The 16,176-nt window shown below is 45.1% G+C and overlaps 1 protein-coding gene across 8 annotated transcripts in view; it reads right to left on the bottom strand.

The window, feature by feature from the left end:
• Nucleotides 1-16,015, bottom strand: part of DIXDC1 (DIX domain containing 1) — a 74,161-nt gene extending 58,146 nt beyond the window's left edge. For 3 of the 8 annotated variants that reach the window (XM_047877475.1, XM_047877482.1, XM_047877483.1), the window contains exon 1: nucleotides 6,306-8,636. In XM_047877475.1, coding sequence (XP_047733431.1) covers nucleotides 6,306-6,365 — 60 coding nt within the window. In that variant the 5' untranslated portion in view covers nucleotides 6,366-8,636. Of the gene's footprint in view, nucleotides 1-6,305; nucleotides 8,641-14,593; nucleotides 14,686-15,795 lie in introns of those variants that run through there. The other 5 variants (XM_047877476.1, XM_047877481.1, XM_047877478.1 and 2 more) reach the window with 5 other exon arrangements.
• Between the last annotated feature and the right edge of the window lie 161 nt (nucleotides 16,016-16,176).

Genomic DNA, 16,176 nt, shown 5'->3' with positions numbered 1-16,176 from the left:
TCTTTCCTGTTTTTCTTTGGGACCTGCCCCTCCTTCCAAACAAGTTTGCAAACCCAGCCTCTCCTCTCTGTCTCCTCTAAGCCTCAAGGTCGAAGAGACTTCCTGCAGGGGACTTGTTTGGTTAGAGTTGCAAAAGGCACTGACTGGGCTTTACCAGGAAAGTCTGTGATTTACTGTTCCTCATGTAGAAGCATCCAAAAGTGAGCTCTGTGGCTCCCTGCTGGGAAGCAAGAAAGGCAAACAAAAAAAAAGCAGCAGGGCTTTGGTGGTGGGCTAGAGTTCAGGAGGAGATCTGACTGGCTCAGGAAGGAAATCAGCTTCACAGTGAAACCAGATTCCTGTGTGGAACTGAGACCCTCCAACTACAGAAGATGAGGGGGTGGGGAGACCCTGCTGAGAAACTGGGGGGAAGGCAGGTTTGGAAACCTTGAGTTCTTCTTGGCCTGAATTCTGCCAGGAAGAGAACATAATATGGTATATCTTTTCTGTTAACTCTTTCAGGCCTTTACTGAGCCAGGAAAGGCTACTTATTCATTGAACCTGGTGGCTAATTAGGTAAAAATAAAGATCACAAGTAAAAATACCATTAAATTTCTTCTTCCCATATAGGCAGCGCTCTTCATATTAGAGTTCAGCCTGGTGGTCAAAGGATAATATTCCACAAGGTGAAAAACCGAAGATTTTCTTTTTTTTTAAAAAAAAAATTTTTTTATTAGTTTTATTTTTGAGAGGCAGAGAGAGACACAGCGTGAGTTGGGGAGGGGCAGAGAGACAGGGAGACACAGAATCTGAAGCAGGCTCCAGGCCTGAGCTGTCAGCACAGAGCCCGATGCAGGGCCTGAACTCATGAGCCGCGAGATCATGACCTGAGCTGAACCTGGACGCTCAACCAACTGAGCCACCCAGGCGCCCCAAAAACCAAAGATTTTCTGAAAGATTTCATCTCCTAACCTTATCTTTTTAAATTTTTTTTTCAACGTTTTTTATTTATTTTTGGGACAGAGAGAGACAGAGCATGAACGGGGGAGGGGCAGAGAGAGAGGGAGACACAGAATCGGAAGCAGGCTCCAGGCTCTGAGCCATCAGCCCAGAGCCCGACGCGGGGCTAGAACTCACGGACCGCAAGATCGTGACCTGGCTGAAGTCGGACGCTTAACCGACTGCGCCACCCAGGCGCCCCTAACCTTATCTTTTTAAAAAAATGTTTATTTATTTTTAAGAGGGAGAGAGAAAGAGAGCACACACACTCAAACGAAGAAGGGGCAGAGAGAAAAGTAGACAGAGGATCCAAAGCTGGCTCTGCACTGACAGCAGAGAGCCTGATTCAGGGCTTTATCCCACAGACCACGAGATCACAACCTGAGCTAAAGTCAGACACTCAAAAGACTGAGCCACCCAGGTGCCCCTCCTAACCTTATTTTAAAATTTCCACTAGTTGCAAGTTCCACAAACACTTTGTTCCTTCAGTACAAGTTATAAAGTGCTCAATAAATGAATGTGAATGAATGAATGAATGGGACATCACTATATAAGTCTACAAGTGTCGCCTATCCTAGAAACAGGTCATGGAGCGACTCTTAGAGCCTTTGGGATTGGTTCCCTATTCCCTTACCATCCCTGACCATTGAAGGTCATGTTCATTACCACTTAAATGGGGCCTGGTTGGGGGTTAACATACAAGGAAATATATTCAGTAAAGTGTCATTTTGAGACTCTGGTCCCTGCAGCCTACACAAGGCCAGTAATGGCCAGTGAAGCATTTGCGGTGCTCCCCAGTCTCTCTGAAGTGCCTAGGGGAGTGGTACTTGGCAAACAGCACCCTATCACTGCTCCACACGCCTGGCCAGCCCTTCACTCACCATGAGGAACAGAAAGCTGCCTGATAGCTTGCTGCCTGGGAGCATCTGTTTAGCTGGCATTGACTCCTGTGGGAACAAAGCCAATGAGCCTGGGTGAGAGGAGAAATCAGTCAAGATTAGAAGAAGGAGGGGGAGGAGGAGGAGGAGGAGGAGGAAGAGGTGGTGGTGGTTGGGGAGTGCAGTGCTTTGTTACACTGAAGACTTAACAGGCCTTTTAATTTCTACAGCAAAGCACAGAGGAATTCATTGTGGAAATGTCTGGAAGCCTCTGGTTGGCCCCATGTTGCAAACCCTATTTCATGGAAGCATGGGGCAGAGGGGTGAGGTTTGCTGCAGCGTTCCATGCTTTCTACATCCCCCTTAGGGGACGACACCAGACAAAGGCTCTTCTTGAATTTCTCAGGGACCACCATGTGGATGAATTTCCATGTGGGAATACAAATGTCTACTATTCTACCTGGAGGGAAACTAGTAAGGAAAGTCTTCCAGGTCACACGTTTTAAAAATGAAGGCTCAGACAAGACACTTCCAGTTGACCAACCCTTTAATAAATCATTCCCCATAACTTTCAGCCCTTCAGGCCATTTACACAACAGCCAGGCTCAGGTTCGCTCTGCCTGACAAATAAGATTTCTACAACACCACAGTTTCCCTGGGTTTGATACTCTGAATATTTACTTTATTTTCACTGACCTATGAGCTCCACTAAGGAACAGCCTCAATGTTATTTGACTTCTATTTCCAGAGCCTGGCAAGGTGTCTGGTAAACACAGCAATTCAGTGAATGTCTGTTGAGGGAGTGCTTCCATGCATGTTTTTACCATGCGGGGAAAAAAGTCTGGTCTCAGCGAGCAGATAGGTTGGTAAATAGTTGGTGCTTTTCAGGATAACATTAAGTAGAAGCTAGCCCTATGATCTCCCATGAACACTACCCCTTTTAGGATGCTTACCACATGAAGCATCCCATTAGGGTTTTTTTCAGTACACCTACAAATTACTCCCTGTAACTTCCTTGGAAGCAAGAACCAGGTGTTCCTGCTTCAATTATTTCATCCATCCCTTTGCCCGGTAAATGAACCAGACAACTGAATGAGTGAATGTTTATTAGCCAAACCATATTAGAGCCTCAGGTCTATCAAAATCTTCCAACACAATCACTGAAGTCTTTTTAGAAGTAAGTTCAGCCGCCCGAAAAACACTTGCAGAAACGAATGCTGGCACATCAGCCAAAGACAACGCTCGTATGACGACATCAACACCAAGTAGCAGAGGGAAAAAACAGCTTTAAGGCACATGCAGAATGGGAAAAATGTGAACCATGGAAAGCCTGGCCGGGCCCAGAACACAGGAGACAGGGGATGACAGCCAGGGTAGGCTACAGAATATGGCAGCAGCCAAAATTTGTGGATAATTCACAATGCATATTAACCGTGTCAATGAAAGGAACTGCATTCACAGCACTGACATAGATCAAGTCTGTGGGTAATTTGTCAGGTGTGTTGAAGCCAGGGATTTGTCCAGGGAATGTGGAAGAAAGTGGTCAGGTATGGTGGCAAATGGACTGAGAACAGAGGCCAACAATGCGTGGAGGGAAGCCTTGATTCAGAAGGCAGGGTTTTTCTCTGCTGCAGGATTCCCTCATAATTAACCAATTAAGGCCGAAGCTTCATTTCCTGTGGCAGTTTTCTCTGCCACACAGAATGAGGTCACAGCCCTAACCACACAGATCTATAGAGCATCTGGGTGATGAAGAATGGCTTCAGATATGCTTGGATCATTCCCCGGAGATGATTGGACACATGTGTGGTATTCTTAGCCTCAGTAGGAAGAGTTTCCCAGAGGAATCAAAGTGTATTCTGACACCAGCTTTTAAGTCCTTATTTACATCCTTATCACATGACTCTAACAAAAGAGATAGAATATTACTGGATCTATTAAGCAACCCTAGAAGCTGCAATAGATCAATCAGGCCTCCATCAACTCTGAAATAACCAATTGTAGCATTATTCTGTACCACTAAATGTGATTCTCTATGTGAAAAGAATTATTTTTAACATTTATTTTTGAAAGAGAGAGACAGAGCATGAGTGGGAGAAGGGGAGAGAGAGAGGGAGACACAGCAGGCTCCAGGCTCTGAGCTGTCAGCACAGAGCCCTATGCGGGGCTCGAACCCACAAACTGTGAGATCATGACCTGAGACCAAGTCCCGCGCTTAACCGACTGAGCCACTCAGGAGCCCCGAAAAGAATTATTAAGATAACTTATTATGTATGTGAAAGAATTATTTACACTCTAAGGAGCCACTGGGATTTAACAAATCACTGTTAGTATTATTTAGATGATGTCAATTTCTGAGAGAAACCATAAGTATTTGTTGGCTATCAGAATTCTACAAACAGAAGAATCTACAAATAGAAGGGATGGATTGTACCTAAGTCTGTGAAAGGAGTGGAGGGAAACTGACAGGATGGGCAGAAAAATCAAATATCAGAGAGGGACAAGAGGCATTGCTGCATTATTCTAGATGAGTTAATTATAAATTTGTGTGTGTTGTTTTGGCCAAGGGACTGTGTTACCACCACAAGCAGAAAACTCTCCCGCTCTCCTTTTTCCTTACGTTTTACAAGAATGGGAGGTCAGAGGATATTTACGGAAGCACACTAAAGCATGAAAATGCAGCCAAGCCTTTTGCCTCTTGAATTTACCCGGCTTTTCAGCTGAAAGGTTCAGGGGTAAAAAGGATGAGAAGGCAAAGGCTAGGGCTGACTATGCTGCTTTCCTCCTCCTAATAAGACAGTGGGACCTGATTCTGGGGGTGGGGCTGGGGGGGGTGGAGTTAAAAAAAAAAAAAAAAGCGGGGGAGGCCATGGAAGGACCTAATGAGCTTGTGCCACAATCAGAGGATAAGTCAAATGATAGGAAGCCTGAGACCAGGAGACGCTCAGAGGCCAAGAGTGAGAGAAGAGGAACCCAGAATACCGGTAGCATTCAAAGAGGTGGCTTCCTGGCTTGTATGTGTTTCATCTCTCAGAGTGTAGCTTTCTTAATAATCTTTCTTAATAATCCATTCAGGGAGGGCTGGTGCACAATGAGGAGCCCTGCAGTGCAGGCAGGATGCAAGCCCCGCCCTTCGGGGAAGGTTGTGACATCCCTCAGCCAGAGGAAAATTCCGACTCCCTTGATGAGGTGAGGACAGCATTTCTACAGTTTTCCTCTGTGTCAGGAACAAGGCTGGGGCACAGGGGCCAGGGCTGGTAAGATTCTGAGACAGGTGAGCTGCAGAGCTTCTTAATTAGAAACAGGAATTGAGGAAAGAGCCTACAGGGCAGAGGGAGAAAGACGATCTCATGCGCAAATTCATGAGAAGGGTAGGCTCTGGGGAAAAGGCTAGGCTTGGAGGGGTAGCCAAAGGCACTCAGTCTTGTCTGTCATGTTCATATTTAAGAAGACAATGTATTCATGTGTTAAACTAATCTTTAAAAAGTCTTATATTTAAGAGAGACATAGAGGGAAGTGAGGGAGAGGTAGGAAGAAAGGATGAAAGACACAACTAACAGCCTAGGTCTCCTTGTAAAGGTCTCCCTGGATGCTGGAATAAGGCGACCCACAGGGGTGGGGCTCAGAAGCAATGGAAGACACAAGGAGCAAATCACAATGGGGTAGGATCCTAATCCAGAATTCCCTGGGTCACAAAAGGGCATGGAAGAAACAACAACAGAATTCTGATATAAAACAGTGAAAAGAAAAAGCATCCGCCCCCCCCCCCCCCTCCCCTCCGGAGTCCTAGCACATACTGCCTGTCAGATTGGCGGTCCAGTTTCCCACTCTTCTTACACAGTACGGAATGAATTCCCACTTCCCGGAACTGGGCCCAGAAACTCAAGCAACCTCTCTGCTCTTAGGTCCTCTCTGCCAACCATGCCCTTGATTGTGGAGAAACCTACAGCCTGGGAATTGGAAAGAGATATAAACAGGAAGGCGGCACTTCATGTGGACCACCCTGCCCTCTCTCAAACTTTCTACCAATGCAATTCCACCCCACCCCTAACTTGGCCCACCCAGTAAGCTCCTGAAGAATGAGTACTTCTGTCATACATTCAGGGGCTTCCCTCTGAAGGGGGGCTTTCTTGGGGAGAATGCCCGGGAAGGGTGGAGACCACCTCGCTTGAAAGGAGATGACCTCTAAGTTTGTGGTCCTGTCTGCTGGGCTCAGGTGAGCCGCCAGGGAAAGGCATCGCCCAGCGTAGCTGTAGGTAGGGGGCCCTTCTGATTTCTCCGTTAGCCATCTCGTCTGCACCATACCCACTACTTTAGCCCCTTAGGGCTCTGCAGGAGAACTGATCTGGGATCCCCTTGAGGACGGAGGGGGGACGGAGAACCCCTTCTAGAGATTAGGCGGGAGGCTCTGGGGGAGGGGAGCTGGGAGTGGGAGGAGCAGACAGTTACCTCATTGAAGCCCTCCTGCAGGACGTCCAGTAAGTTCCCCCGGGTCAAGCAGGCTAGCATTGTTCCTGGTGGGGGCTCCCGGGCGGGGTCTCCAGGCCAGGCGGCCGCCGCCACCGCCTCCTCCCTCTGCACACAAAGACTCTCCGCTCAGCTACCGGGGATCTCTCCGGAGTCCCGCAGGCCACTTACTGGAAACCTAGACCGGAGCCAAACTAGCGGCTTCCACTGGGCATGCTCGCACCGGGGCCTCTGCCGGAGGGGCCCGGGCGCTGTCGCGGTTCCTATAGAAACAGCTGGGCGCGCAAAGGGTGGAGGGGCGCTGGCTGGCAGCCCCCCGCCCCGCGTGCGTAAGGGGGAGCACCGCGGGCGCGCGCGCGGACAGGCGCGCGCGCGCGCACACACACACACACACACACACACACACACACACACACACACACACTACGTACAATACACACACAACAGGCTGGGGGCGGGCGTGTGTGCCTACGCTGCAGACACACACCAGGCCTCCAGGCGGGCGTGCCGGTGTGTGCGCGCCATGCGAGCATACACACACGTGAGCGCACACACATACACTCGTTGACACACCAACAGGCGTGCCGGCGTGTGCATGTGCTTGCAATCACACACTAGCATACCACCAGGTCTGCAGGCAGGCATGCTGGAGTGAGCGCGCGGACACACACACACACACACACACACACACACACACTCTGCTGATTTAAGGCCAAGTGCCCCACCACAAGATGGGTGGGGAGGGGAGTGAATCAGGATTTTTTTCCCCCAGACTAGCTAAAAACAGCAACCTTTTTCCACAAGGGGCCTGGGCAGTGAGGTTAGGCTAAAGAAGGGGAAGCAGAAGGGACAGAAAAAAAAAAAACTGAGATAAACCAGCCAGAAGGAGAGGGGAAAAAAGAGGATAGAGAGAACTTTAGTTACTGATGGTATCAGCAAACATTTAATAGAAGTAGTACTTAACAAATCTCACAGGATCACAACAGAAACATCAAGGGAAAACCAAGTATCACTAAGGCTATGCTCCAAAAAGCCTCTTTTTTTCTTTTAAAAATAGCCGCTAAAAGGTAAAGCCGGTATCTTTAGTGAGCTTTAAATGAATTAAATGGATTTTAATTAAAATAAACACTACAAAAATGACCTGGAGCTTTCGAAAGAGTTAGGTAAAAACTTGCTCAAATGAAACAGAGAGCTATTCCCCTCTGTTGCTAGTTATTCAAGTCACAGCCTTGATTATTTATTTTTAGGAATACCAGTCATTTTGTACTCTTCAGCGCACATTCTTGTTTCTATAGGAAAACAGGAAGCTGAAAGAACACCCCATATTATGTTACACCTCGTGATCCCAGATGGAGGGGAAGGATTTACAGAATGTTCAGGCTCAGAAAAGGCCAGGGCCTTGCCCAGGGACACAGCTGGTCAGCGACAAAGACAGTTTGAGGAGCTAGGCTCTACCCTCATGCTTTTGCAGAAGGCCCACATTCCTTCCCCAAATTCTCATTGGTACCTTAGCAAGAAAAGTCAGTAATGGCTCTTTTCAACCTAAGACTTCCTCCTCCTCAGGTCACTAGAGAAAAAGAAAATCTGTACCCCAAACATCCTGAATCATCTTGCCTGAATGTCTGAAGCTGCTAAACACAAAGATACTCCTGAGAAAGACACACTTCTTCTAGGATGGCAGCAAGCAGGAAGCAGAAGGCCAGCAGAGGTGTTGAGTGGGTGCTGCTGATTGAATGAATGCTGTGTGTTCAATTCTGCAAAGGCTGGGGAAAAGCCATGACTCCAAATCAAACTGCACCTGATCGGCCCAAAAGTCAGAAGACCACCGTCCTTCATAACTAGCTGGGGAATTTAACTACCAAAAATCCCCTTGCCATGACCACAGCTCACGGTGTAATATCATCAGGTGAGTGACTAACCCATATTACTGCAACAAGGCCCCTTTAAAAGAGAAGCATGAAACTTCCAACAACGTAAAATTGTAGGCAACACATCTATGTGCATAGTGATGCAAAACCAAAACACTCAGTCAGTAGATCCCTAAATAGATTCTGACAGCCCATCATGCTTTTACACAGTCAAATATATTGAGACTTCAGAGGGAGGCCCTGCGGATAGTTATATACCAAAAGGTCCCTGTTTCTCAAAGAACAAGTCCGTTTTCAAAGTAGGACCTGTGAGCTCAATATTCCTGGGAAAAGACTCATTAGATCCCTGGATTTTTTTTTTTAATTTTTTTTTTTTTTACAACGTTTATTTATTTTTGGGACAGAGAGAGACAGAGCATGAACGGGGGAGGGGCAGAGAGAGAGAGAGACACAGAATCGGAAACAGGCTCCAGGCTCTGAGCCATCAGCCCAGAGCCTGACGCGGGGCTCGAACTCCTGTACCGCGAGATCGTGACCTGGCTGAAGTCGGATGCTCAACTGACTGCGCCACCCAGGCGCCCCTAGATCCCTGGATTTTAAAGCTAAAAAGATGAAGTTTCACTTGACTCTCATGAAGGGATGAAGCCTAGGGGAGTTATTTACAGTCACTTAGCAAATCAGCATGGGCGCTAAGATCTGAACCCAAATGCCTCTGATGCTCAGCCCTGTGCTATTTGCCCTGCACCCCCCAGTACACTGGAAGAATTAGAGGGAACTGTGGTGAATAGATACAAGATTTATTACAGGGCACTCGGTCCACAGTTACACTATTCCCTAGAAGTCTGTAATTATGTCAACCACATACTCTACAGTAGTCATGTGCAATGTGATGGTGGGAATGTTCTATATCTGTGACGTCCAATCCAGTGGCCAGTGGACACTGGCTACATGTGTTTATTGAGCACTTAAAATGTGTCTATTGTGGGGCGCCTGGGTGGTCTAGTTGGTTGAGCATCTGACTTGGGCTCAGGTCATGATCTCACCGTTCCTGAGTTCAAGCCCCACATCAGGGCTGGATGCCGTCAGCACAGAACCAGCTCTGGATCCTCTGTCCCCCTGTCTCTCTGACCCTCCTCTGCTAGTACTCTCTCTCTCCCTCTCTCTCTCTCCTCTCTCTCTCTCAAAACCAAACATTAAAAAAAAACGTGGCTATTGCAAATGTGGAACTAAAATTTCAATAGCATTTAATTTTATTTAAAAAAAAAATTTTTTTAACGTTTATTTATTTTTGAGACAGAGAGAGACACAGCATGAACGGGGGAGGGGCAGAGAGAGAGGGAGACACAGAATCGGAAGCAGGCTCCAGGCTCTGAGCCATCAGCCCAGAGCCGGACGCGGGGCTCGAACTCGCGGACCGCGAGATCGTGACCTGAGCTGAAGTCGGACGCTTAACGGACTGAGCCACCCAGGCACCCCATAATTTTAATTCGTTTAAATTTAGATAGTACCATTTCAAAATATTCTGTTTTCCCCCACACAACTAATGAGATGTTCCAAAAATTATATTTGCACAAATAGTCTGCCTCTCATGCTTGGAAAAAGCACAAAATTCCTGTTAGAGCATGTAATCTCAAGGTTTTTTTTGCTCAGAAGATGTGCTCACCTTATTTATCATGGTCTACCTAACCAAATAGCCCAGGTGAAGAACTGAGCTTGTTCTAAGCAGCACTCACAATTACTATTCCTTCCATCTTCCCCATCTCACTCTGCTGTGATATCAACATAAGAGCTGAGAGAGTAAGTGGGTTAGCTAAACAAACCAGGAATAACTAGGCCAATGATCTGCATCTCATAGTGCTGGAGTGTGGGGAAAACTGCAAGCCAGTCCAGGTAGCTGGAACCACTCCCACCACTGCTGGCTTGTCATTCTCTCCGCCTGGGAGGAGAGGCAAAGGGTCCAAGCAAGCTGCTTTCTGCATATCTCTGCCATGCTGCCTGATTTCTGAAATTATACCAGACCTCTTCAGTCCTATATGATTTTAACAATGGCAGAGACTTACCTCACCAACTAAAAGCTACACAAATATCTATCTACAACAATAATAGCAAAATTGAACTTTTATTATGTGCCAAGCCCAATACTAAGTGCTTACATATGTTAGCTCAGTTGATGGTCACAATTACCATAAACAGTAGGAATTGTTTATTAACCCCATTTTATAGATGAAGAAAGAAAGGTCTAGAGGATAAGTAATTTGCTCCAGATCCTATTGCTGCTAAGTGGTGAAACCAAAGTCTGGCTTAATCATTATGCAATACTTTTATATGATGCTTTCCACACAAAAGGTATTCAGTAAATGTCGGGGCACCTGCGTGGCTCAGTGGATTAAGCAACTGACTCTTGATCTCAGCTCAGGTCATGATCTCATGGTTCGTGGGATTGAGCCCTGCATCAGGCTCTGCATTGACAGCATGGAACTGGCTTGGGTTTCTCTCTCTCTCTCTCTCTCTCTCTCTCTCTCTCTCTCTCTCTCTCACTCTCTCAAAATAAATAAATAAACTTTAAAGAAAAAAGGTACTCAGTAAATGTGTTTAGTTGGATGAATGAATGAATGAATGAATGAATGAGTGGAGGAAACACTGGCAAACTCATTCATCACTTATATTAATACAGATAATAACATGTTAGCCTAAGTAAGACTTAGAGCTTTAAACAGAACTGTCATTTGGTAAAAATACTGACTGTGACTTCTGCCTATGTAGAAGTAAAATGTGTGAAATTCATACCTATGTAAATTTAATACATCTATTGTAGGCAATCATTAATGACTATAAAGAAGCAGAAAGGCAGCCTGAATAAACAAATAATTAAAATTGTCAATGGAAATATTTTAAATGACCCTGAAATAATTTCTTAATCTTTTTCTGTTTTCATACATTAGCGAGTTTCTTGGCAGTAATGTATGTTTACAACGTCTACTGCATTTATCTTCAGAGACATCAGCATAAATGTACACAAAAGGGCTCACATCTACCGGCAAAGGCTACAAACGTGTCCTGGCTCCTAAACTGCTCTCTTTGTCTCCAGGCTTTTCTGCTAGTCTACACCCCTTAATCTTCCTTAGACAATGCATTCATCTTGCTGCTCAAATGCTCAAATGTTTTCAAATAATCCCTTTTCCCATCAGATATAAATTCCTCATGCCCTGCTCTTACGGCTGTCCCCCAAATTGCCTATGCTCAGGTTGGCAGGCTCCTCACTGTCTCCCACATTTCCAGGGCTCATTTTTGCCTCCCATGCCTTCATGACTGTCCTGTCTAGAATGTCCCATGCTTCTGCTACTCAAATCCTTATTATGCCTACCTCAAGTTCTGCTTCCTCATGAAACTCCTGTGACTACTTTTGGTTTTTCTTAATCAGGATGGATCTGATTTTAATCAGTCTGGAACCCCCATGCCCCAGATAACCCATGGTTCATTCTTCAGGTTTCTGCTCAAATATCACTTTATCTCTTTGGCCTTCTCTGACCACTCTATTTAAAATGACAACACTCCAGGGGCGCCTGGGTGGCGCAGTCGGTTAAGCGTCCGACTTCAGCCAGGTCACGATCTCGCGGTCCGTGAGTTCGAGCCCCGCGTCGGGCTCTGGGCTGATGGCTCAGAGCCTGGAGCCTGTTTCCGATTCTGTGTCTCCCTCTCTCTCTGCCCCTCCCCCGTTCATGCTCTGTCTCTCTCTGTCCCAAAAATAAATAAACATTGAAAAAAAATTAAAAAAAAAAATAAAATGACAACACTCCCTCACCCAGGCACTCCCAAACTTCTTTTGCCTGATTTATTTTTATTTTTCTTCCTAGTATTCATCACTGTCCTCTATAGTCTATATTTATTTGCTCATTTGCTTATTGTCAGTCTCTCCCTGCCCAGAATATAAGGTCCATGAAAGCAGGGAATTTTGTTATGTTTTGTTACTGGTTTATCTCTAGAACCAAAAATATTTCCTGGCACATAAGTAGATGCTCAATAAATCAATATTCCTCTTTTTATAATCCAAAGGTCATGGGTGCCTGGGTGGCTCAGTCATTTGAGTGTCCAACTTCGGCTCTGGTCATGATGTCATGGTTCGTGTATTTGAGCCCCACATGGGGATCACTGTTGTCACTGTGGAGCCCACTTTAGATCCTCTGTCCCTCTCTCTAACTGCCCCTACCCCACTCACATTCTCTCTCTCAAAAATAAATAAGCATTTTTTAAAAGTCTATATAATTCAAAAGTTATCATGATGAGAACAAAAGCAAGAAAATTTAACTAAATAAATCTTACAACTTGCAGCCCACTGATAAACATCTGAGGCATGCAGAGCATGACATTCATCAAGGAACTGATGGCTGCCTTAATGTTGATATTTTATTAGAGACTAAAAGCAACTTCATCTTAACAACAGCCAGATCTCCAAGGTCCTGTAGTCCCTGCTTTCAGCATACAGAAATTCCTTGGAAACTATGCTATCTATACTCGCCCCTGTTCCCTCCACAAACGTAAAAATATATAATCTGTCGCACCTCACAATTACGGGGCAGCTCTTTCTGCTCAAGGGTCCTCTCCCTGTGCTATAATAAAAACACATTTTTGGCACCAAAAATGTCTCAAGAATTCTTTCTTAACCGTTGCTCTTGGACCCAGACTTCAAATCACATTAATAGCATGTTCTATATTATAGCACTTAGCACTTAATTATAATTTAGAAGTGTGAATTAGGGTGCCTGGGTGGCTCAGTCCATTAAGCATGAAGCCCCACTCTGGGCTCGTACTCTTTCTCTGTCCCTCTCTCTGCACCTCATGGGATTCTCTCTCTCTCTGCCTCTTGCTCACTTGAGCTCTCTATCAAAAATAAATAAATAAATAAATTTATAAATTTATTTAAAAAAAAGAAGTGTGAATCTTTGTCTCTTTCAGTGTATTTCCAAGACAAATGTAAATAATTCCTGGCATCCTCCTATATTTTCTTCTCCTTCATCAATGCATTTTTTTCATTAAACATTCACTAGATATATGTTGAGGATCTGTTCTATGTCATTGTATGCCACGTTCTATTCTTTTAGACAAAAATTCAGGAACTCACAGTTAAACATAAATACATGAATACACATAGAGGCAAGAAACAAGACTGAAAAAAAGAATAGTAAAAGGACGACTACTAAAACTGAGAATCCAATATTAGTATGTGGGGACAGAGTGTACAGGGTGAGTGTGACAGACTGAGTGGGTAGAAAAAGGAAAAAAGAGACAGAATGGTAAGAGACGAGTAGGATGTTGCCAAAGTAATCACCAGATGCTAGTGCTTAATATAAACTGTACTTAAGCACACATGCAAATCTATTCTACATGAATTTTTTAAATTCATGTTTCAAAAGTTATCTGCTAGTAATCCTGTGGGTAAAAATTAGATTAAGACTAGCGACATCTGGTGGATATTTTGAAAGTAATCCTTGAATTTCTCTACTGTGTAAACACTACAACAAGCCCCCATACCTCTGGACTGACATTCATAATATGTTAGGGTTCATAACTATGATGAAATCATCTTTCTTCAGAACCTAAGATCTCATTGCAAGAGGTAGCCAGATTTCTACCAAGAAGCCTTCTATCTCTCAGCTTTCTGGAGGATGTATATATAATTTGACACCAGGATTCTTCCTTTAAAAGGTAACTTATTACTTAAAATGTTCACATTCTTTGAGGTAGGGATTCTACTTCTGGAACTCAACCCTAAGGAAAAGAAGTCTTAAATGAGGAAATCAATTCATTATTTACAATGGGTGAGAGAACCTAAAAGTCCAAGAAACAGAAAAATGGTCAAGAAAATTAGAATCATTATAATGTTTACCAAACATTTGTAGACCTACTAAAACAAATATTTTAACAATTTCTTATTAACAAACATTAAGTTAAAAAAAGCAAAAGTCAAAAAGTGTGTGCATAATTTAATCTTAAATATGTAAGTAATATACATATAAAAAGGCTAGAAGAAAATTCTACATTCTAAAATATTAACATTGAGGGCTTCTGGATGGAAGCATTATTGTTTTTTTTTTTAATCGTGGTTTGCAATATTTCTTAAATGCTCTATAATTGTCATGAATTATTTCTATAACAAACATTTAAATCTTTTAAACAATGCATATATTCTAATTGCTATAATTTTCAATAAAATCTTCCTGATTTTATTAGTAATGAATCAAGGGAGCTAGAATTTCCACAAGAAGGGGTAGCAAGAGAAGAAAGCAAATATATGACAATTTTGTTCCAGGATCTGAGTCCTGATGGAGAAACCCCAGTTGTAGAACTGTACTAAAATTCCATTAATGTCATCACACTCCTTTCAACAGTACACCAGAAACTTACAGAGGGCTCTGTGGGCAGCAGGGAGTTACAGAGTCTCCTAACCACTTGAGTCCCCATCTTCAGAGTGCCTAGAAAAGCCGGATCAGGGCCACCTTAAAATAGGAAGAGGGAGAATGTGCAAAAATACAGAACAGGAAAAAAACATTCCAAAGATAAACCAATCTAATAGGGTCAGGCTCCTGCTCCAAATCTACCAACATATGCCATCTAGAAGTTTCAGAAATAGTACCCTGGTTAGAAATCCAGCCAAAGATACTGTAATCACAACAGGGCTATCCCAAGGGCATTTTAAAAACTACCCACTTAGGCTTAATAGTAATAAAGAGCAATGCTTCCCTATCAGTCAAGCAAGGATGCATTTTCCCTCCTCCCTATGTTTATCAGTCAACGATCATAGGAAGGATTCTGAAGACAATCAGGACAAACACTGGGAGCTCAGCTTCTGCCATGCATTTCTATTCACCCTCAGGAATTCCGTTTTAACGTAGAAAGGCCGCATTTATATTTTAAGGCAGAAATGTTTTACGTAGTACTTTAAGTTTACAAAGTCTTATCACCTACATTGTCACATTTGACCGTCATGGTGAGTTACCGTTGGAAATAAAGTTCACTTTATTGCCCCCCAGTTAATAGTAGCAGGCTAGGGAGTTGCTCTGCCAATTAGTGAAGTTTTCTAGTCACTTCTTCTGAATCCACTTGCACTAGGTCCGTGCCAGAGAACAGGGTGGGAAAATGATGATACTGATGATAATGGCAGCCGATATTTGATTACATACTACGTACTGTTCCAAGTGCTTTTTAACTACAAACATTCTACATAGTTGGTACTATTATTTAACAGCTCTCTCGTGCTGTGATTCCATTCTCAGTACTGTGTCAGTCTTAAGGAATCATCCCTCTCGGGGATAAACTGAAGGGCATTGGTATTTGGGCAGGATGGCGTACAGACTGAAAGGGGATTTGCATTACTACTCGGGTCTCCAAGCTCTGAAAGTCTGAATCAGGAACGGCATCCTAAGAACCTGTAAGGCTTAGAGCGGTTCAGAACCTGAAACTTCCGCCTCCTTCTCCTCAAGCCCCCCCCCCCCCCCCCCGCCCCAGCCGCCTCCATCTCACGCCTCCGTGTGTCCCCATTTCTGATCTGGAAGCTCAACCAGTGGTAAATTCTATTTCCCAGGCACCTCCCACCTTTTACCACCTACCTCTTAACTCATCGGTCCGTCTGGTTCAACATCTCTGTCCCCAGCCCTTCTGAGCACGGCCTGCTGCAGCTGCAGGGCCGCCGCCGCCGCGTTGCCGCTGCCATGGTGACGCGGAGGCCGGACCCGACCTGGCCCCGCCCACCACCGGCCAGCGCGAGCCAGCCCCGGCTTACCTGGGCCCCGCCCCCTGCCTGTCCGGTCCCGCCTCCTAACGTCCCCGACCGCAACCCCCGGCGGGTCTTGACCCCGCCCCCTGCCTTCCGGACCGGCCTCCTGCGGCCCGAGCCAGCCCCGCCTCCTGACTGCCAGGATCCCGCCCAGGGAACGCCCCCCTTCCGCAGTTGAGAACCCGCCTCCTGGGCGTGCAAACCTCATCCCAGC

Source organism: Prionailurus viverrinus, chromosome D1 (assembly GCF_022837055.1).
Source record: "Prionailurus viverrinus isolate Anna chromosome D1, UM_Priviv_1.0, whole genome shotgun sequence".
In the NCBI taxonomy this organism is placed as follows: Eukaryota; Metazoa; Chordata; class Mammalia; order Carnivora; family Felidae; genus Prionailurus; species Prionailurus viverrinus.
The sequence above is the reverse complement of the archived record's forward strand: the minus strand, read 5'-3'. Positions and strand labels throughout refer to the sequence as shown.